At 37.0% G+C, this 24463-nt stretch overlaps 1 protein-coding gene across 1 annotated transcript in view; it reads left to right on the top strand.

The window, feature by feature from the left end:
- The window catches only part of LOC140164976 (mitogen-activated protein kinase 1-like), a 74608-nt gene extending 50542 nt beyond the window's left edge, over positions 1-24066 (top strand). Inside the window, exons 4-10 of the mRNA XM_072188381.1 lie at positions 6127-6316; positions 7731-7935; positions 11553-11711; positions 12356-12465; positions 14405-14507; positions 15783-15829; positions 16792-24066. Coding sequence (XP_072044482.1) covers positions 6127-6316; positions 7731-7935; positions 11553-11711; positions 12356-12465; positions 14405-14507; positions 15783-15787 — 772 coding nt within the window. The 3' untranslated portion in view covers positions 15788-15829; positions 16792-24066. The remainder of the gene's footprint in view (positions 1-6126; positions 6317-7730; positions 7936-11552; positions 11712-12355; positions 12466-14404; positions 14508-15782; positions 15830-16791) is intronic.
- The last annotated feature ends 397 nt before the right edge of the window (positions 24067-24463 follow it).

The following is a 24463-nucleotide window of genomic DNA, read 5'->3' as shown; positions in this document are numbered from 1 at the left end:
TAACATCACTATTAGCGAACCTGCAATAGATCCGGCACTGTCATGCAGCTCTGTCAGTGGGAATGAAAAATGACAGTAATTTTATCCGAGCACTTACGATATAAATGCATCTCTGTGGAGTGTAGATTTCAAAAACAAAACAAAATTAAAAGCAATACAAACAAAATCGCTAAGTACAGAGTAACTCTGTGTATTTGACTTTAGCCATAAAGAGGGATTTATATATGCGATGGTGTATTCTTTCTCTGTGTATTTATGCGTATGATTCTAAGATTTTCAGCAAATAAACATGCTAATAACGTAGGTGATTTGCATAATTTATGCGTATGGTTAAGTTTTTCTTTTTTCTAAATATTTGGAGATCCATATGGGGTACTGTGATGTAACTTGGTGGGGGGGAGGGGGTAGCAGAGCCAGAGGTGCTCAACCTGATTAGATTTGCAGCCCAAAATATGCTAATTAAATAGCCAATTTGCATAATTTATGCATATGGTTAGGATTTTCATTTTTACCAATATCTGGAGATTCTTATGGGGTATGGGAGCCGAAAGCCATCAAATTCTTCCCCATTTGCCTTTACCCCCACCTCTGGAAAAGTCCTGGCTACACTACTACTGGTATCAAATCAGACCTCAATCAATGGGAGTATCTCATTGCATAATTGTTGTATACATGGCATTTTACGGAAGACACAACCAAGGTTATGTACAAACATGTAAGAGGTGTCAGAACTGTGTTCCGGCTAGACAGGGACTGCCTTTTGAGGAGAGCGACTACTGCTCTCCTTAAATCTGAGTGAGAGTGATTTTTAGCTCTTCTTAGTTGACCATTCTCTCCAAACATTCTATTGTAAATACTCTAAACAGCTCACCTTGACAGCTCCAGAAGAGCTATTTAATGCTCTCCTGCAAATTCCAAAACACAGTCCCGTACTAGATGATCATGTTTAAGAGCCAAGTGTTATTATGACCGATTAGGCTCGTCAATCATATATATGCAAAGCAATGATTAAATGATATAGAATTTGAAAACGTGTAGGTTGCCAGGTACATTAATTTTTACAACCCCAAAATGACTGGAAAAAAGTACTGGCAATAATTTAGCATGTCTGGGTTCCAGACTCGTAATTTAATAATCATGACGCTTTTATGCGTTTAATATATAATGTAACACCAGGTCTTAATGTAGCTGGTATGGCATAGCAAAGTGTTCCACATTTCAGGGAAAGTACTATTATTTTTTTCCCAGATCATGTAACATGTGTGCAATGTAAAACCAGGTCTATACATGCCTGTAGAGCTGGTATTGTACAGCAGATATTAAAAAAGGTTATATTTTTCATGCAGGCGAGAGCAATTCAATCTTGTTGTAGTATTTCCTGTGCTAAACAATACTTGCGATATGAATTGTATTGTGTTATGTATTTTTGTTTGAGCATACAAAATATCTAAATGGGACTGGTATTGCTTAACAAATAAAAATAGGATTTGTATTTTTGACTCAGGCAAAGTACTGATTCAATTGTGTATTATGTTTGAAATTTGAATAGTATTTTCTGTATAAAATGACACTTGACTATTGTACAATGTGTTATTGTTTGCTACACAAAATTTAAATAGTCGTGTTCACATTTTGAGTTACACCCAGCGTAAACTTACGCTAACATTGATAAAAATTCCACAAATATTTTCGCTACTCCTACCGTGTGTCCACACCTCGAGCGTACTTCTAGCACTACGCCGACCAGTTCCACCAAGCATTCACTTTTGGTTGGTGTACAAACAAAATGTAAACATCGGCTACCACAACTATTAACTATGATCTTGGCAGGCTCTTACACAGGATTTATTTGGGGGTTGGGGGTGGGAGCAGAAGTGCAGAAGCAGACTTCCAGAAGTGCACCTTTTTCAAAAGAAAAGTGCTTGTGTGAATTTGATCATAAATAGTGCACTAACCTCTAATATATTGGACTTTTTGAATGCCATATCACTATCACCAAAAAGTGGACATTTTTGTCATTTTTTCTCCCAATTATGGATCTTTGTATTGGAAAAAAGTAGCATAAGGGGATATTGTTTATTTATTTATTTTTTGGGGGTGGCATTTACTGGGCCGGGATTTTTGTCAAAAACACTTCATGAATTTTCATGACTGTAAAGTTTGTGCACTCTAATGAAATGAAGCTTGTTTATAAAACTGTAAATAAGTGATTTTACAAATTGAAATCCATCGAAAAATGACGCAAATCCAAATGAACATGAAACAATATTATTTTTAGTTGCAGACCTGACCAGTCCGATTAAATGTCAAGTGGACATTTGTTAAAACAGAAAAAGTGTTGATCGATCACTGATGCTATATTTATTGGAGGGGAAAAAAGACACTTCATAATAGTGAGATATTTTCACAGTATAATGTTTCATGATTTAAACTGCTCTGAAGTATTTTTGTTTATTTGCGGGTGCATACGAAGCCCTACACATTAAAGCCTTGGTGATGGGTCAAAATATTTTTGTGGACTTCAATATTCATGTTTCTTACATTACTGGCGAAATGCATGAAAATAAAAACGTTGCGAAAATTTCAGTTGTACACTAAAATTGTCTCGCCACCTTGCCATCATTTATTATATAGGAGGCATTTTCATTGCGTCTTTGCCTCGGGTCCAAAACCGCTAATGCGTAAGAATAATACGGCCTAATTTAGAGTATCTGTTAGCTGGCTTTGAGATGGGATTGAGCTACTATTCCAGTTAAAATCCATACACCCCTGTGGAAGATATGACCTTAATCTCCCACACAGGGAGTGTGAATTTCAAATGGAGTGGCCCATTTTAGGTAACCCCATTTGAAACTCGCAATCCTTGTGTGGAAGATTGAGGTCATGTCTTCATTAGGGGGTGTATGGAGTTCAACTGGAACAGCCCAAATTGTATGTGGATATGATCAGTATTGAAAGTGTGGAAATGATAGGAGTGCATGATCATGTTATCACTAGGATCCACAGCATGCTCATCTATCAGGGCACACATGTGTACATTCATTGAATGACCTTTGAAATTTGAGTACAAAAACTCATACTCTGCAAATTGAGGTCAAATTTTGCACTATGATGGTTTAATTGAGGTTATTGAACTATGCCATTGGGATGAGGCCATTGTGGTCCATAGTGTATACATAGTCTGGTGGCAAATTTGTCTACAGGTAATTTAAGTGCCATTTCTTCCTTGGTGAGTGGGCTCGTGGGGGGGGTCTCAACTTTGGTTTGGGTGGGGATGTGCAGCTGGAACGCTGACAAATAACCCAACTGTAAACCAAAATTTACAAATGACCCAACTTTAAACCAAAATTTGACAAAAAAGTGACCCATAAATTATACCATTTTTAAAGAAAATTTAGAAAAAAAAGCATCCCTTTTTTCATTAAATTGAGGGCCATCAATAAATAAAATAAATGGCTGAGAATGCACCCCAGGTCAACTAAATGGCTCAAAAGGCACCCCTTCCCCAATCTTTTTTGAAATAGTCTGTTGGCAAATTGTAAAGTGTAATTTCTTCTACCTTGGTGAGTGGACTCATTAATTTAAAATGTCATGATGACAAGCACATGACATTCAATGAAAGCATATCCAATATTACATCATTAGGAGTTTTGTGTGTGTGTTTCAATTTCAATTTTCAAACATGTCATTTTCATTTACACACTCGTAAAAAAAGGGGGGCGGGTGTGAAAAAATATTGTCCTTTGATATCATATTAATGACTTGTAAATCATGAGGATCTTTTCTGAAGAAGCTCAATGTATCTTCACAAGTTTAAGATGCCTTAACATTGTATCCCCTCTCACAAGTTCATCTGCCTTGGTGCATTCACCCTTTACACCTGGGTTCTTATAGTGGAAAGGTGGGCAGGGGAATGTCCAGCAGATTGGGGTGCATCCAGGATTTGGCAAATTCATCTTCATTTTTAGCAGAAAGAGTTTGAAAGTCCAGAAAATGTGTAAATATTGGTTCTCTTGGTACATCTATGGGGTAAGGGGTCAGTTTTCAGAGTGTGAGATGCACATCTCCGCCCAATGCATTATTTTACAACCCGGGAGATTTATCATACATGTAGCTCATGGTCTGAGTCGAGATGAGTCCTCATTTGAGTTGTTATCATGAAACCATGACCTGCACTCTCTGAAGTATTCTCAACAGGTCAGTGCTTGAGTGCGCTTCAGTTGCATGGTCAATAATTCTTGCCATGGTCACTGGGAGGGGCGATCACTGGACTTTTCCACATTACTGAACGTTCACCAAGGCACAAGGACTCTGATAGGTTTGCCATCATTTTAAAGAACAAGCAAACAGAAAAGGACATTTACTGAAATTATGTAGTAAACAAATTTTTATTTGAAAATAATTATGTAACTGTTTTAAAGCCATAATGTACGATTTTCATTGAGTTTTAATTTTGTAATTCTTAACCAAAAAAGATGAAATAATATTAGTACATGATGCAACTGTCAGGAAGATTTTCTGTCTCTTTTAAGCTAAAATAATGAAGTAAAATGAAAGAAGGCCCACTTGCTATCTTGACCATTTAACATGGAGCTCTATGGGGGATTTAATGTCGTAATTTATTACAACATTTACTACACGTATGTTCTAAAGCACTGTGGGATATATTCAAAAGCAGGCCACCATTTTTCCAGGGTAAATCGCTGTCTTCCAAGCAACCCCTTGGAGCCAGGTGAAGACGAATAATAGCTGTGATAGGTCATTACACGCAGCAGTGGGTAAGTGCAATAGCTACCATGTGTAGATGAGTACTAATTATATAGGCCTATACTGTGTGTAAATTGCCAAATGTTCACAAGGCAGCTTTTGCACTTACCCGCTTCTGGCACTGAGCAGCCGACGTGTTACCAGATTATTTTCACTTGTTATTACTGCTCTAGTATTACCTTTCTCTAGAGATCATTATGTTAACAATCAGCCTAATTTTCTTGACAGCTTGCTGTGCATTAAACAATGTTTGTTTCTAATAACCCGAACCGACTTAACAAAAACTGCAGACTCATGGATTGGTTCCAATTTCAGGGGAGGAAAAGATTTTCCTCCAGTTTAATGTAATTTTCAAAACCACAGAAAAATAAAAATGATTGTAGAATTTAATTATCAATCATTCATTTTGGTGGAAAGTTTGATTATTTTCTTTCCTCCACTAATGTAATTTTCAAAATACAGGAAAAATAAAACAAATTTTAAAATTTAATTATCAATCATTCATTTTGGTGTAAAGTTTGGTTATTTCTTTCCTCCACTAATGTAATTTTCATAGAATTCAATTATCAATCACTTGTTTTGGTGTAAAGTTTGGTTATTTTCTTTATAGAAATGGCAGTATGGCCAATCACAAGTTATGTCACCTTGATCTAGTTGCAGTAATTTTGCAAACAAGCTAGTAAAAACAAAACAATGACCGCAAACCCTCTTTATTTTTCATCCATTACGACAAATAAACTTCAGTTTTATGCCTTATACAGGAACAGAAATGATAAATAAAAGAAATTATGCATGCAGCATTTAACTTGTTCAGTTATTTTAATCCGTCTGAAATCTCATTAGCATATTTTTCACACAATTTGTTTGTTTGATTTTATTTAAAGCAGTGTCGGATAGAATTAGGATTGAAATTGGGAATTGGGGGTTATTGATTGTGTTTATATAAACCCTATTCAAAATTCCGGTGATTGTATTTATCAAACAAAATGAAAAATTATTTGTACAATTCTAAAAAAAAATTCTATATTGCTATCTTCACGCTACTTTAAAACTCACTATCTTCATGCTAAAGCAGCTGGGCACTAACTTTGTTTATGCACAGCTCTCGTCCAATCAGGCCCTTGCTCTTACATTTTTGGGGCCCTCACAAATTTTTGAGGGCCATGGCATGGGCCCATGGGCCCGCCTTATTTTGAGCCTGCAATATTTATCACAGCGGCCCTTTTGGGAAATTTTTGGGAAATCCCAAACAGTTCACACGGTGGTCAGAGTATGATCTTGTAAGCAATTTGAAATATTGTATGTGATATGTTTATTTTATAATTTGCAATTGATTCCTTAACTGTGGATGAAAACCAGCTACATTGTACAGTGTTTAATGGAGACAGACTTATACAAGCTGTTGAAGACACAACATCTTAGTAACGACCACATCTGTTACTTCCTCTACCAAATCCTGAGAGGCCTCAAGTACATCCATTCGGCCAACGTGCTGCATCGGGATCTCAAGCCCAGTAACCTGCTTCTTAACACCACTTGTGATTTAAAGGTAAGACCTGCATTCAGTCTTGGTTGAAGGAAAGACCCCTGTTTTTTTTGACCACACAACTCAATGAAAGACCCCTGAATTTTACCAATAGAAAGTACCACAGACCATTGATTTTGATAATTTTTAACCAGAAAAACCCTTGATTTTTACAGTTCCTAAAGACCCCCTTTTACTGATATGCAATCACACCCACTATTTGTGGTTTCGCAGGGAGCATACCCACCAAAACTGATGATGTGCCCACCTCTGTGGGAATCTGCATGCAATAGAAGGATAGAAAGCTTATTCTTATTCATTGATTCATTGTGTTCTAGGGCTCTTACCCTAACACAGGAAAGTGTGCCAAATAGGCTATTCCAGTTGAAATCCATACACCCTATGGAAGACATGACCTTAATCTCCCACAAAGGGGGTGTAGATTTGAAATGGAGTCATCCATTCAGGTAACCCTATTTGAAATTCACACTCCCTGTGTGGAAGATTAAGATCATGACTTCGATAGTGGGTAGATGCATTTCAGCTGGAACAGCCGAATCCCTGATTCTTCCTGGGTTTAGAATTAGAATTATTCAAGAGCTTGAGTAAATCCTGAGTGATTGTAAGATAAATAAACAAACACTTACAAGCACAGGTGCTTTCCTGACTTGCACAACGACGACGATGCTGGGTCAAATAGTGTAGGGTATGGAAAAAGTGTGTCAGATTAGACTTCTGTGGGTTTACCGCAGCTCTTTTCAACATTTTAGCTGATATAAATGCTGAACGGGCTATTCCAGAAATTAACTGCACCACCTTTAAAGCAGACATGGGAATTCCCAACCAGTTTACTTTTCACCATGGGGAATTTCCAAGAAATTTCATCATTTAGCAGTGGGAATTCCCAAAAATGTATCATGTTCATTTCAAATTACTAAAGACATTGGATAATTCCCAAAAATCGTAGTGAAATGTTACCTTTTTCATGGGATATCCAAATTTTTAAGGGAGTTTCCCCGAACTGGGAATTCTGACTTTACCCCAATGACATTATGATCTGGGAATTCCTGAGTTTTTGAAGTAAAAATGACATGTCTTTGGGGGTGGAGGAACAAATGGGCAATTTGGCAATCTTTTTGCTGGAAAATTTAGCCATTTGGAAGGAAATTTTGCTTTTCTGGATAAAGAAATACATAAGAAATGGTTGGAAATCCTAAGTTGGAGGGGAATTTATCTCTCTTACTGGGAAATAAACATATTTTCCAGGCAGGGGTTGCAGTTAATTTATGGAATAGCCCAATATAAGTTAGAAAGTTCAGGTGATGCAACAATATTTATTATAAGTGAAATATCTCTTCTAATCGTGCTTTCTTTTACTCATATTTAAATCGTACACTCGGGGCATAATGATGATTGCAGCTATTTGTTATTCTTTCAGATCTGCGACTTTGGCCTGGCGCGGATAGCAGACCCTAACCACGACCACACCGGCTTCCTGACAGAATATGTGGCCACAAGGTGGTACCGTGCGCCAGAGATCATGCTCAACTCCAAGGGCTATACCAAATCCATTGATATCTGGTCGGTGGGATGCATACTGGCTGAGATGCTCTCCAACAGGCCTATTTTCCCCGGAAAACATTGTATCCTTAAAATAAGACTTACTAAGTAAAATGGATAAGGAGCGATAGGAAGACACTGGTACATTGGTAGGGAGCCAAGGGGGAGGGGTTCTGTTGAGGAACAGAAAGAATGAAAAGTTAACCTGGTGAACTTTGCATTGCTATTTTGTGTTTTCTGGTTACAGCGTTGGCCAGAACCGGTATCACGGAGCAAAATGCTAACTTAATTTTGAACACTTTGCTGCACAATTTTGGAAATATGTAGTAATTTTAAGCCATACAGTGAAGTGTGCAATGTAACAAAAGTCAAGTAATGCTCTGCATAAAAAATGTCTTACGTCCAACGCTGTCTGGTTGTTTCCAACAAGTCTGCCGAAATATTGACATTGCCTGCTTTATTGCAAGAGCAAAATACATGTCGGGTTTTGATTTAAAAACTAGATGCAACATTAGTACTAACTCCATGAGTACTGGTTCCCGGTACCCCAGGTCAACATAAAAAGTGGTAACCATGTGTGTTCTTCCTTTTTTCAAAACCCCCCTTTTCACTGATTTTTCATTGATTTTACCCCCCTTTTTTTGCCAAATCACTGACAAAATCAGGGTAAAAAATACCCCCTTTTCAAGGTTTTCAATGAGAAGATTTCCAGACACCCCTTTTCAATGACTCCAAATATTTTAATATATTAAGTACAAAATGTGCAAGTATGAACATTACTTTGTGTCTGTTGTACTCCCAGATGATCCTGTGTTATTAACTGGGGTAATTACAATGCCTGTATACTGATTTTAATTGAAAATGAACCAAAGAGGAACAATCCCTCGAAGTTTTGTGTACAGAGGTTCCTTTAAAGTATTGTGGTACCCAAGTTTTGACACAAGACCTCAGGCTGCACAACACTATGGGTTGGATACTCAGATCAGATATATCTTAAACACATACAGAAACAGATAGTAGAAATTCAAATGTACAATTTTATGGTATCAGTCCAGGTTCCCATCCAGGTTATCAGGAAATACAAATCGATAATATATTTGCCGATATCTCTGGAAAGGGAATGAATTTACAAGATTCCTTTGGCAATTACACAGTATGTATGTAGGGGTCCCATTATCAAAATCTTGAAAAGTTTGGTATAAGTTGGGGGGATGATGTTGTGGATCATGGAATACCCCTCGGGCTGAAGACATCGATCGAACGAACCTGTGAAATACCCCTTTTTTTAAAATTTCATGGAGACAATGCTCAGAATACCCCCCCCTTTTTCATGGGGTCCGCGATTTCAGTCAACAAAATACCCCTTTTCCGCGAAATTTAGAACACACATGGTTACCACTTTTTATGTTGACCTGGGGTACCGGGTACTGGTTATGTATTTATTAAGCCAATCAGCAACATAGTAAGAATAGTGGTAGGGCTGAAGAGGATTGAGCGTCATAATATAGAAGCTGTATTTTAATTGGTCACTCAAGATAAATATATATGGCATAATTAACCAGTCTGAAATGCTATAAGAAATGTAGTAGTTCTCAATTAACCCCATGAGTACTAGCTGCTGATTGGTTACAAGAAGACTATTATGATTCATTGAGCCAATCAGCAACATGATAAGAATGGTGATGGTTTTGAAGAGGATTGAGCTTCATTATATAGAAGCTGTATTTTAATTGGTCACTCAGATGAATATATCGCATAATTAACCAATCAGGAATGCTGTAAGATAGGCAGTAGTTCTCAGGGGTTTAAGAGGATTGAGCTTAAATATGAAGAGCTTATTTCCAAACCGTGTAAGTCCACCCACCTTCAAAATTGAGGTTTTGATGAAAATGGGTAATGAGTAACTAGGGCTATCCAGCAATGTGTGTGTTTTTTTCCAAAATTAGTCAAGTCCCGAAATATTGACACACAAAGTATCGATTTTTTTCCAAAACGTGTTAAGTCCAATCCAGTTTGGTAGCAAACTGTGTTAAGTCCACGAACAATGCCCTTGTGGGCAGCTTGTAGGCAAGTAGCACGGCATAGGGCTTCCAATAGTCAATCGTTAAGTTCTATTTGATAACATTGCCTTGCTTTGCATCTTCGTTCTTGTTTGGTCCTGAGACTAGTATACCTGAATTTGGTCTGCATAAAAAGTTGTTGCTGTTGGGTTTTTTTTTAATAGTAGGCCTAGTTTGTATGGGATTTCTTAAATATTTGATAGATACCCCCAGAAAGACATGAAAAGGGTGGGAAGGGGGAGAGGGAGAGGTTGTGATGGTAGAATTAATGTTAGAGGATGGTGGTAGAGTTAGTTTTTGATATTATTATTTTGTATGATTATCAAAATGTGCTACTAAATTCAAGGTATTATTTTAAAGTTAAAAACTTAGGACTTAAAGACTTTTTTTTTTTAAAAACTTAAAAACTTACGGCTGTCAATATGAGATTAGGGTGGCAGTATGAGGGAGGGGGGAATTGTGATAATGTGATAAAACAAGTGGGTATTTCGGGTCATCACTTATTGTCAGTGAAATGATGTTTATTCAATTATGAGAAATGCAATACAACTCAGTTTTGAATTTTGAACTATTTTAAACATCGAATTTTGGTAAAAAATGGTTTCGAGGAGGGGGTTCGAGATGCAAAGTGTTTTGTGGCAAAATTGTGTTTTATAGTAGAGAGAATCACATTTTGTATGTTTATAATAAATTTGTTATCTTTTAAGACTAGTTTGAGAAAAATATGGTTAGTTCTGTGTTACAGATGCTATGTTTTGTGTCAAAATGTGTCAAGTCCATGCCAGAAATTGCATTTTGTGTCAAAAAAGTCCATGCTATTTTTAAAATAAATTAATTCATTAAAAAAAATCAAAAGTCTCTAGATTTTAACTTAACATGTATTTATGGTCCTATATATGTCACCTTCACTTCACAGTAATTTTATATAAATCGAACATTATTTCATTGCCATAAAGAAAATTCCTGATTTTCTTCAAAGTGAATCTTGTGGACTTAACACGGTTTGGAAATAAGCTCTTCATATATAGAAGCTGTATTTTTAATTGGTCACTCAGATGAATATATCGCATAATTAACCAATCAGGAATGCTGTAAGATAGGCAGTAGTTCTCAGGGGTTTAAGAGGATTGAGCTTAAATATATAGAAGCTGTATTTTAATTGGTCACTCAGATGAATATATCGCATAATTAACCAATCAGGAATGCTGTAAGATAGGCAGTAGTTCTCAGGGGTTTAAGAGGATTGAGCTTAAATATATAGAAGCTGTATTTTAATTGGTCACTCAGATGAATATATCGCATAATTAACCAATCAGGCATGCTGTAAGATAGGCAGTAGTTATCAGGGGTTTAAGAGGATTGAGCTTAAATATATAGAAGCTGTATTTTAATTGGTCACTCAGATGAATATATCGCATAATTAACCAATCAGGAATGCTGTAAGATAGGCAGTAGTTCTCATGGGTTTAAGAGGATTGAGCTTAAATATATAAGCTGTATTTTAATTGGTCACTCAGATGAATATATCGCATAATCAACCAATCAGAAACGCTGTAATAAAGAGAGTAGTTGTCATAGTGTTTACTATTGATTGCAAAATATATTGCCATCACTTTCCTTAACAAGTTTGCGCCGTACAGATTTAGATCAGCTGAATCACATTCTAGCCATTTTGGGATCGCCGACATCGGATGATCTCAAGTGCATATTGAACGAGAAAGCTCGTAGCTATCTGCAGACACTTCCCCCCAAACCCAAAGTACCGTGGACTAAGCTCTACCCCCAAGCAGACCACAAAGGTTAGTGTATATACGGTTATTCCAGTTGAAATCCTTGCAGCCTTTATGGAAGACATGATGACCTTAATCTTCAACACAGGGAGTGTGAATTTTAAATAGAATTACTTAAATAGGTGACTCCAATTGAAATCTACAACCCCTGTGGTGGGAGATTAAGGTTGTGTCTTCCATAATATTTTAAGAATTTAGTTTATGTAACCAGAGCAGGAATATATACGAACTGCACGATGAAGAAAAATAATGTAAATATAGGCCCAGTAGGTAGATAAAGTTAGCAGTTAAGTTAGCTCATTCGATGAGGCGTTCGACTATGGTACGAGAACTTGGCGGTTGTTAAGTTCGCTTTTATGGAAAAATTGAGTTGGCTTGAAATTCCCCTGGACAACAAACTTACTGCTAATGGTCATTTGTGGAATGTCTAGGGTGTGCGCTCTTAAAACTTGAAAGTCCCTGTGTTGTTTTTATGGAAAGATGTGGGCCGTAGTAGTCGGCGACAACCTGTAAAATGTGCTGAGGCTTGTGGATCAACGTCTAGGCGTTGTGCATGTGCGTAGCACACTATAAATCATTGCGCTTTAAAAAAAAAGAATTAATCGGATCATTTTATTTGACATATCATTTCTTCGTTTGTGTTTTGTCCACAGCTTTAGATTTGTTAGATAAGATGCTGACTTTTAACCCTAACAATCGGATCACAGTAGAAGAGTCCCTGGCACACCCCTACCTAGAGCAATACTATGATCCACAAGATGAGGTAAGCAGTAGCCAAATTGGAAGGGTGCACTTTGTACTAGGGGGCAGTTAACACTGCATCTTGTAGAATAAAGAAAAAAACAGGTATTGCACAGAAATGTTGACGTTGAGTAGGGTTTTTTGTAATGTGTATGAATGTGGCTATTTACAGACTCCGACACAGTTTATGTACCCCTTCAGTGCATGATGCACCATATTGAAAGTGTATGTATTCAAGTATATTATTTGGTATCAAGACTCCCAATGCCTTCTAAACTGCCAGTTTCTTACAAATATTTTTGCTACATAATAATTGATAATGCAGTGGCATTGGGCTGGCCATCTTGCAAGATCAACAGATAATAGATGGACAAAGAATGTCACAGAATGGAGGCCTTGGCTGGGCTCAAGACACCACTTTGAGGCAGACAGAAAGTCAGATGGAGGGATGAGATGGCAAAAGCAAATGACAGGAATCTTTGGTGCCAACTTGGGGAGGCTTTCGCCCTGCAGTGGGCTGAATATGGCTGATGATGATGATGATTTTTGATAATGAATTGATTATGGAAATCACATTGGTCAACACAGTCAATATGCTATGAGAAGATTAACTTGAAGGCTTAGAACTAGAACTGGTAATTTCCACTTTAAGGGTACCGTATTAACCTAATTAGTACCGGTCCAGTCATATTGGGGGGGGGGGGTGCTTAAAATTATGAAATGAAAGTTACAAATGGGAATTCACATACATTCAAAATACAGTGTCTCTGAGTCAAAATCTTGATAATCCTAAACTGGAAGGTTTCAAAAGTGATTTTCTTCAGACATTTGATGGAATATAGTTGTACAGATGTATTGAAAAGTGGATGCAGAGATGGTTGTCGCACAAAAACTTCTGCAGCGGGTGGGGGTGGGCCACCCAGTAGGTCGAACACAGTATTGTAATTTGGTCACCCATTTTATCATGAACTGGGACATGATCTCTGTGCCAGAGGCGTTAATGTCCTATTTAAAAAAATTATTGCTGGAGTTTAACTTTTCAACTCAAAACATCAATTTTGGAAATAGGCAGTTCGGGTTTTAAGTCCTGTTTGCAGGCCCGGAAAAATTAGCAATTTGGCAATCTCCTTGCCGGGTAATTTGGAGGGAAATTTTGCTTAAATTCTGGATATAGAAATACATAAGAAATGGTGGGAAATCCTGCTAAGTTAGAGGGAAATTATCTCTCTTGCCGGAAATCAACATTTTTTTTCCAGTCCTCCCTGTTTGAGGAGATATTTGGGATATAATATATGTTGAGAAACTTCTGAAATAAAATGCCCCTTGGAAATGCTTTGTACCCCTTAAAGAGTATTTCTCACCCAGTGGGGTGTAAATTTACTCCTTCAGAGAAATGCTTGATGAAAAGTCTGATGTTGAGGTTGCAGAATGATAATAAGCATATGTAATATAGCATGCATTCCCAGAAAATGTGGGGGCAGGGAGATATGCTTGAAGCATTAATATGTCAATTGAATTACTGTCATAATATTCATGGTCATGCATGTGTATGACAATGACCCCAGTATAGCAGACAATGACATTCAAGATTGGCGACGACATGTATTTTTTTGAGATAGATCACATGCCCATGAGATCCTGTAGATCACAAAAATATAGTACAAATACGCTATTCCAGTTGAGATCCATACTCCCCCTATGGAAGACCTGACCTTAATCTCCCACACAGGGAGTGTAGCTTTCAAATGGAGTTGCCAATGTAGGTAATTTGAAATTCAGACTCCCTGTGTGGAAGATTAAGGTCATGTCTTCCATAGGGGGTGTATGCATTTCAACTGGAATTGCCAAATATATTGTCCTGGACAGTGGGTTTGCTAGATATTGAGAAGGTGATGGACATTTGTTGTTGTCATTTACCAAGTTGACTTAACGTTTCTCAACCTATTTTTTTACCATTGCAGCCTGTAGCAGAGAAACCTTTTAGTTTTGAAACCGAACTGGATGATCTCCCCAAAGAAGATTTGAAGAAAATGATATTTAAAGAGGCATTGGATTTTAAAACAGGTAAGTCAAGATGTTAACCCTAACCCACACCCCAGAGTGTCTTTCATAGTGTGGGGCAGGGGTAGCAGACCTGCCAACTGTCCCTCATTTTGAGGGACTGTCCCTCATTTGGGGTTTTCCAAAGTGAAAAAGAGGGACAGTCCTACTTTCTGTAAATTTCAGTGATGGCAAATTTAAATGTAAGAACAGCAGAAAATGATGCAAATTTAACTTAAAAATTTTGCTATAGCATAGCATTCTCTTTAGTCTATTGTAATAAATTTAGACCTGCGAAACCTTCCCTGAATTCTGAAAGTATTGCACACCTCAATCTTTGAAATGTGTCGGTACCTGGTTTGTGTACATGTACAAGGTTTTGGCCTCAATGTCCCTCTTTCTAACTTAGGTAGATTGGCAGGTCTGGGGTAGGCAACACATGGGGTCAGTGGTGTACCTCTGTCCAAACCACCCCAGGGTATAGGGGGGTAAGGATGAATTATAAGACCATTTCAGAAAACCCTTAAAGGTGCGTAATATAACTGAACATAAAATTTAACAAACACACACACATTGACCCCACTATGCAGTATAGACATGTTGATAAATTGTTGTTGGTGACAATTTGCCATTACATAATACCATGATCATAAAAGTTTAATAACATGAGTTACAGTGACTCACTGCAAGATTTTGTGTATGTATAATGTAAAGGTTTGAACAATTTTATTACAATTTCAACAACTCCTCCTATACCTTTGTACAGGAGTCAACCGTTGTTAAACCGTGATGAACCCACACTTTTACTGTAGCGTATACGCGAGCGAGACTACGCGTTACGCGAGCGCCAGAAAATTCGTCATGCCTGGAACCTGTGTGCGTGCATAAGTTTTACAAGTTGAATTCATTCATTTTTCAGGTAGCGGCTACACATTGCAGTTTTATTCTGTGGTTTTATTGCGGATATCAACAGAGAAATCATCGACGTCTTTGCAAGGCTGAGTGGCAATGATTAACTGACACTCCTCATAAAAATAATCATGTGAATTTATGATCTTTAGCTTCTTTTCGTTGTTGAAAGGATTCAATCATGTTTCACCGTTGTTCATCACCGTTTAACAACTTCGCGTCCGGCAGCGTCTGCGTGGTTTACTTACTCGGGCAGCTAAAGCTGCCATCGCTAAATAAACCATGCAGACGACGCGACCGCATCATTGTTAAACGGTGATGAACAACGGTGAAACATGATTGAATCCCTAATTATCTTATATTTGTTTTGTTGTGTTTGTTTCTTTTCAGTATGAGATATATAGACAAACACGTATGTTGCTGTATAAAGTTTAGAGGTAAGGCAATACTGATGAAGCATGAGGCTGAAACAGTGAGGTTTATGAACTCAACACTCAAAGATATTTTTCACTGAATGGAAGGGAGAGAAGGAAGGAATAAAGAGACTAGATGAACAAAGAAGTTTTTTTTTTGTTTCCCCGGGATTCGTACCTGAAACCCCTCGGGCGCCAAGAACTAGGTTGCCGACCGATAGCCACAGGTGTTTTGCTGCACCCGGCCAGTAAATGGCTTATAATTTGGTTCATCTCAAGTTTGGTAGTGACGTATGTGCGTATTTCAAACGCCCTAAGTGTACACGCACACGTAAATGAGCAGTTTGTTGCCACGCTTGCAGCGCATCACTACCAAACTTGAGATGAACCAAATTGAATCATCACATCATGCGCAGTGGCATGGTGCTGTGGTATTTTTTAGCATGCAGAACAGTGGCGGCGCCATCGGGGGCATGGGGGGCAAATGCCCCCAGTCAGAACTGTTGCCCCCCCACAAAAAACCCAAAATTACGAAAATTTCCAATTTTACGGTAATTTTATAAACTTTGTTGATTTTGCCCCCCTGAAATTCACTTTGCCCCCTAATGCCCCCGAAAAAAATTTCCTGGCGCCGCCACTGATGCAGAATGGTTAGGGTTGAGGGCTAGCAACATACCTATAACTTCAACTAACCAACCAGTTTCATATTAACCTACTTATTGAAATAATAACAAATATGACTCGATTGTCAGAATACATGCCGAAAATGTATGTTTTTCGCCTTTTTTTTTTCTTTTAAGAAATTAGTAAAATAGTAAAAACTTTTTCTTTTTCTCCAGTTTAGTAAATGAATGATTAGGATTCAGCTATGTTTCATTAACTTGGTCATTTTTTTAATACCAAAAAATTAGTGCTGTATTTTTCGTGAATGGGGAGTAGTTGTTTTCCCCTCAGTGATCGATGACTCCCATTATTTTTTTTTTCAGATTTATCACAGAACTGGTCACCTAGTCGGGGGAAATAAAACCCACAAACAAACTTCACTAGAACCGAAATAACTTGTCATCCATCTTTACTTAAAAATAATTGACCGTCATCAGATCCATCCATTACGACGTGCACACACTTCATCACCACCTATCAGCTTCTACCAGAAGAGGAGAGCTACTTGACTGATGAAAGCAGATTGTGATGTATATCAGCCTACCGGTCCCGACACGTGTCCAGAACTAACTTTAAAACTGCTGTACATAATGTGTCTCCATGTTTTCTTTTGTCTCTTTGCTATTCCAAAATGTGTATACCCAAGATTCTTCTAGTGTTTAACCATTTGTGTCCATTTCAGCAACAAAAACAAAAAAGTATATATTGAATATAAATATATATTATAAATGAAATATAATATCATGAAATTTGTGCATTTTCATTTCCAAGTGCAGAAAGTTTATGTTGAGTGCTGTTGAACATGAACAAAGTGGTTTTGTCTGTAATGGTTCAAATATGTGACCATCCACCACAACTGAGCTCGGATGTCTCCAGTGCCACTATTGAGATATGCTCCATTGAACTTAACAATAAACAATAGGAAACAAAGGATTTATTGACTGTTTTATTGATTTTTCACTGCTTAAATGTCAAGTACTATAGACATGATATACATCATTTTAAAGCTAATTTCAAGCAGAATATTTTGGTTGAATATCTCAAAAATTATGATTGGCAACTTCAGGGCTCAGTTGTGCTGGATGGCCACATATGTAGATTCATGGACGACTTAAACATGCAAACTTTTGAAATGAAAATGCAAAATGGAGATGATTTATGTGTGTTTTAGAGTTTTGTTGTCACTGTTCATTGATGTTTTGTATCATACACATTGAATCGCTTTGGTTGACGTATTGCTATCTTAACGGCATCGGATTAAAACGTGTATATAACGAGGTGGAAGCAGCTTTGTCCAGATCAACGCCTGCCAAGTTGTCCATCGCACGAGCTGCTGCAGACGACGTCACATTGAATGTACACACAGAATTTTGTTTTGATACCGGCTTCTTTGTATATATAACTCTTTGTTGTTTAACCTTAACCCCGTGAGAACTACCTGCGGACTGGCCAAAATGAAGTTTCCATTATCAATTGGACCAATCGGCAACATTGTTAGAACAATTTCACCACACAAAAAATTGGGGCGAATTATTTTGCAAAGCTCCATTCTGATTGGTGATTAAAGTGAAGATATCATGTAATTGACCAATCAGAGGCAATGTTAGATCGGCAGGTAGTGCTCAGGGAGTTAATCCTGTTACCAATCTCTCTTATTCGGCCAAGCAAAAAATCCGGATAAGTGAAGTATATGTAATTTTGAATTGAATGTCTGAAGTGCTAACATTGATACAGCAAAAAATTGCTCATAGTAGGGTACTTCCATTGATCTAGGAAAGATGGTAGGCCTATTTGAGTGTTGTATGCCACATAGCTATGTCCTTATAACTTCTTCAGAGCATGAAATCAAGGTCTCAAATCATTATAACATTTTTTCCAAGGCATTGGAGAGATCCATGTAATAAAGGGTCAGATGAGGGAGGTTGGCGGAAAGCAGAGAGTTCTTCCCCATCAACAGGTCACTTTAGGTCAAAGGTCACATGTGAAATGTCATAGATATGAGACAGGCAACAGGCATGAGAATTTCAATTTCAAGTCGAGGGTTTTTGTCACCAAAATTCACATGTTTTTGCTTACATTTTCCTGCCCATTTTTTGGTGGCATGTTTGCTCAATTCGCATGCTTTTTGTTGTTTTTTCATCACTTTTAGGGTTGTCAATGGAAGGACATTCTCTTGTCTAGAGAAGAATTAATTATGCATTATATGCATATATATATTGGGCTATTCCAGTTTTTACTACAGGGGTTGTAGATTTCAAATGGAGTCACCCATTCAGGTAACCCCCATTTGAAATTCACACTCCCTGTTTCCATAGGGGGTAGATGTATTTCAACTGGAATGGCCAATTGTTAAAATTGAAGAAAGCGATGGTGAAACCTTATTGTCATGTACTGTAATTTTCCCTCTTCTGCCTTACGTAACCCATGTGATCCTTTTGGTCACTGTTTAGAAATGAATTTGTACAGAAACAATTTATTAAAAGTCACGGTTAAGTCATTTTTTATACAAAAGACGGATGAATTTGAACATTTTGTACTCCAGGAGGTAAAGAAGTAAATCTACTTTTTTTTGTTTTAGTCGAACTTTTGAAATGTATTATTTGGGAGGTATGAACAGTTGTGATACTCATTAAAAGTTTATATTGAATATAGATAAATGATTAATGATTTCTCATCAATTATGGATAGTGTTTTGATTTGTAGAAGATCTGGAAAGTGAGAATTGATCGCTGAAGAAGCGGTTGTTGCGTTGAAAGTCAGCGAATTAGTATTTGAGTGGTAGATATGGTGGACTAGACTGTGTCTTGTCTCAAGTTGAGAGTAATGCCATGTTGGATTTCATGGTAGTAGGTTCAAGTTGCACCACTAACATGATCCTGCAGGGCGTATACACACACGTAGAAGGGCAATTTGTCCGTACGCTGGTGATGCAACCGCTTAAACGCACTGCCACTACAAAATCCAACATGGCGTTACTCTCAACTTGAAACGAGACACAGTATACTGTTACATGGTACTTCGTTTAGTACTACTAGCTCACTTTAATGGCATTTATTTTGGAAGTCACTAGGGTTGAAGATAAGCCAATCAGCACGAATGTTTATTACTTCTACGTTCACGCTTGTGTATACGCTAGACGCACAGCGTATAACTCTTGAACAACTAAGCAATTTTAGTTTAGTGATAATGAAGCTACATTCATATGGTACAGGAAAGAGTATATCATGGGGTTACTAGGGGGGTGGTTAATGGTACGATATATTTTCATTTTTTTATGACTAAATAAAATCATGTGTAGTAAAATTTAAAAATAACAATATATTTAATATATAGATTTCTGTAAGACAGTAAATATCCATAGTTTTTCCACGTAAAACTTACAAGAAAATGTCGCAAGTTTAAAAAAAAAAACACTTTTCATTAGTAGATTTGTATGATATAGATCTCTATATATATTGTATTATGCCAAAAAAAATGTTCCCTGTGTACTACTTTCAAACTCTTTTGGAAGTTTTGTTGTTCAAAAAGTGGTGTATTGTGTATTTTGTTTTGTGGTGTTAAGAAAAAACAAAAACCTAATTATTATATTTGTACAAAGTTATACTACTACTACTACTACTACCATGTCCCAAAGGTCACACTAATTTCTATATTATGTAGTGAATTTCTAAACCCAAGGTACAGAAACTTTCTAGTTAAGTTTTATATATATTAGTATTTGCTCACACTAATACAAGAATCATGGAATTTCGTTTTTTACTGCATCATGTCAAGATGAGGATTTTTTGTGGGTTGGAGATGGTTTATGGAATAAAGAATTTGGTGGGCTAGGGTTTCTTTTTTAAATGGGAAGTGTGACATGCATCAGGCTATTCCTGTTGAAAACCATAACACCAGTTTCGGAAGACATGACCTTAAGGGGGTACTACACCCCTGCCCAATTTTGTGCTTATTTTTGCATTTTTCTCAAAAATTATAGAGCATTGGTGACAAGTAAGATAGGGGCAAGGACTACAACTGCTGCACTGGAAATTTTATTTCAGCACAGGCAACAGTTGTGGAGTTACAGTCAAAAATGAGGGAAAACCAATATTTGATCAATAAATCAATAACTACTTGCCTTGAGTTGCTGAATTTTCAGTGCAGGAGTTGTAGTCCTTGCCCCTATAATATACATATCTTATTTGTCACCAATGCGCTATAAGTTTTGAGAAAACCCAAAAAATAAGCAAAAAAAAGTTAGGGATGTAGTACCCCCTTAAAAATCTCCCACACAGGGTGTAGATGTCAAATGGAGTCGATCATTCAGGTAACCCTATTTGAAATTCACACTCCCTGTATGTGGGAGATTAAGATCATACCTTCATAGAGGGTTTATGGATTTTAAACAGAAATAGATCATTGTAGACAAATAAATATCTTGTGTGCCCACCTCATGAAGAAAATAAACTAAAGAAAGCTAGTATTCCTTAGCATAGTGCAACAATTGAATCACAATTACGGCACACAAAATGGACAAAAACATTGAAAATCTTGTTATCTTTAAGTAGGTGAATCAGTTAAAAGTCCCACTGATTGTAACAAAAAAAATTATAAGATTGTATAATATCAAATACTGTATTTTTCACCTGATATATGTTATAAGTAGTTAACAAATTGTATAAAATAAATTGGAAGCATTGCCAGATTTTCGTGACCAAACAAATATCGTAATGATTTTTTTTTATGTGTTGAAATTATGTATAAGTAGCTCAAATTTGGCAATGCGCATATTATTAAGGTAGATGGTATAAATTAATAGCTTTGCACGCAAGAAAATAACAGAGAATTATATTTTACTTGTAGACTAATAAAAAAAATAGCAGGTACACCAACTGGAAAAATGGGCCATTCAAGTCGAAATCCATATGCATGACCTTAATCTCCCACACAGGTGGTGTAGATTTCAAATGGAGTCACCCACCCCAAATTCACACACACTGTGTAGTAGATTAAGGCAATGTCTTCCACAGGGGGTGTATGGATTTCAATTGGAATAGCCCAATCTAGCACATGTATATGAGGGCTGATTGTTCCATGACATGTGCAGGACAAAATGCTATGCCCACTACAGCATATTTTTCATTTAAGCGCCAAGGAAACGCAGTGCGTGATATGTTAGACACGGAATATGGAACGATCAGCCCTCATGAATATTTCCAAATATATGGACTTGGCTTGTTTGGGTGCTATATGTACCTGTTTAATCCTAAGATTTTAAAGCACATGTATGCCTCGCTTGTTGGAATGGAATTTTTCCATTCGGGAGTTAAAAAAAATTGAACTGGTTAAGTTAGTTAAGCTTGAGCATGGATATTTCTTGCTTGCAAATAATACCAAATATGATCAATTTCATATGTATGCGGGAATTATCGGACATACATAAAGCATGGTGCATAAACAAAAGGGGACTGGTATAGTTAGTATGATGCAAGGTGACGTGCTGTCCCTACAGATCATAACACATGCTCTGTCAACTTTGGATTATTCTTTGATCATCACCATATAGGCAAGAGATTGTGAGGCTTATTTTTACTATACCTATGAAAAGAAACTCGCATTCGTGCAATATCTGTGCTATTCAAACTTTTCATATCGAATATCCATCATCTTGGTGTGGTTAATTTTTGGTGCAGCAGGAATTACACATTCTCACATCATTTATCGCATACTGTGAGATGTAATGAATTCAACTTTTGCGGAAATCTACGGCTTAAATTCCTAATTCTAGGGTTGCTGCAACTTCCATCTCTTTTGGCTGAGGTGTATGCCATTAAAGTTTAACATCTTGTGGGTATTTTTCTTGATAGCTATAGCGGGGAATTTTGAGGAGAAGAAGTAAATTTATTAATTCGAGCAGAAAATTATAGCAGCAAATGGATAATTACAGCAGAGAATTGAAAATACTACAAGATCTGAAAATGCAATGTGTCACAGTTGAAAATTGCCTGTAGAAATGTTGGACGATGTACTAGCCTTAACACTTCTTGTGCACAATCCACATATGGATATATTCCCATTCCCTGCGTATCCAAGATGGCTGCCATGGCATGAGCGGCCATCTTGGATATGCAGTAAAGGCGATTTTCAAAACTGCTTTTGAGGAATGAGGAATAATCATGATGAAGTAATTGTAGTATATATCCCATCACTCACATATCCGAGGTGGCTTCGATGGGCTTCTGAATGCGCTGTAAAATGCATTATAAGCGAAGGAGGTGTTAATGCCGTGTCCATCATAGGTGTCTGGATATGGAACAATTTGAGGGGGTAGTGTAAGAAAGCTGTAGCAATAGCTGCCCTGTAGAGATTTTGCAATTTCTACAGTCAATATTGTATACTGTGACATCTATTTTGACACCTGGCAGCTATTGCAGACCAGGCTTGCTTTAAACCCCTCAATTTGTTAAAATGATAGTGATGGTAGCAAGATAATGTTAGATGAGACGTACTTGGAATGAGCAAGATTAATAGCCATGACTGTACTTTTTGTGCGAATGATTCTTTTAAGGTCTGGGATAGCTTTTTCATATTCAGAATGCAATTTGATATGTCTGATGTACTCTCATGTTCCAGAAAAAATACTGTGCAAACGTTGCTATCCGAGCCCTTAAAACATGGAATGGCTGATACTATAGAATTTGGTTGAAATTCTGAAATTGAATATTTTTGATAGAAAGGAATCATGATTGTAAGATATGTATCAGGCTATTACATCATTTAAAATCCCCACACCCCCTATGGAAGACATGACGCACAGTCTGAATTTCAAATGGGGTTACCTGAATGGTGACTCCCATTTGAAATCTACACCCTCTTGTCTTCCACAGGGGGTGTTTGGATTTCAACTGGAATAGCCCAGTAAAGCAGCATCCACTTTAGGCAATGGAACCAAATTTTTTTGATATTTCGATCAACCATTGATGCATGACGGATCCTTATAATAATCATGATAATATTTGTATGCAATGTATTGACTAATAATATTTTACCATTTATTTCTGATTAATTAGTCAATACTTCATAAAAGTATCCAAGCATCATCAACAGTCGGTCGTTCTTATGATGGAAAAAATTTGGTTGCGGCGCCCAACACCAACCTGGTATCACACAAAGAACTGCTACTAAAACTTTCTTTAGTTATAGTGGAAAGCAGGGACTGTCTTTTGAAACTTGCAGGAGAGCATTAAAAAGCTCTTCTGGAGCCTTCAAGGAGAACTATATAGAGCTTTTACAAGGAGAGGATGATGAGGATTGTAAGGAGAGAATGGTTAACTAAGGAGAGCTAAAAATTGCTCTCAAATAACAGATTTAAGGAGAGCAGTAGAAAGTGATTGCTCTAAATCTCCTCAAAAGGCAGTCCCTGGGAAAGAGTTTCAACTTGGTCTCAACTTGAACATCTTTTAGTAGTACCCAATAACAATTGTCATGGTTATTAGAGGTCAAATGTTTTATGTACATGCTTGATACAAAAGAAAAAAACAAATTCTATAATATTTAACACTGCATTGTACATTTAAAAAAGAGAGAACAGAATAAATATAATCATCTTTACCAAACATGTTTTGTTTCCAGTTTTCTTTATTGTGCTTTTCTTAAGCTTGTGCAAAATTAAAAACGTTAGTGATTTTTAAGTCACTATGTCAGACCAACAGTCAAATAATCCAATCAATCAAGCAAGCAATCAATTTCATTCAAATATACAACAACCATAAAATACATTTGAAAGAGGAAATAAATGCTCAGCAGAAAGCCAAAAGGCCTAAAACAAACTTGTTTGAGAATTACAATTATATAAAGGAACACAAATCACAAGTCTATAATAGGCCTACAATGTACATATCGACACACTATGCCACTTTCTTTATCTGCGTCAATAATAGAATATTGATTTCAATTGAATTGAATAACCCATTTTGAGTTTGTACTTCACCACTGAGCGATCTAGCGATCGAT

The sequence above is a fragment of the Amphiura filiformis genome, chromosome 11 (assembly GCF_039555335.1).
Source record: "Amphiura filiformis chromosome 11, Afil_fr2py, whole genome shotgun sequence".
In the NCBI taxonomy this organism is placed as follows: Eukaryota; Metazoa; Echinodermata; class Ophiuroidea; order Amphilepidida; family Amphiuridae; genus Amphiura; species Amphiura filiformis.
The sequence above is the reverse complement of the archived record's forward strand: the minus strand, read 5'-3'. Positions and strand labels throughout refer to the sequence as shown.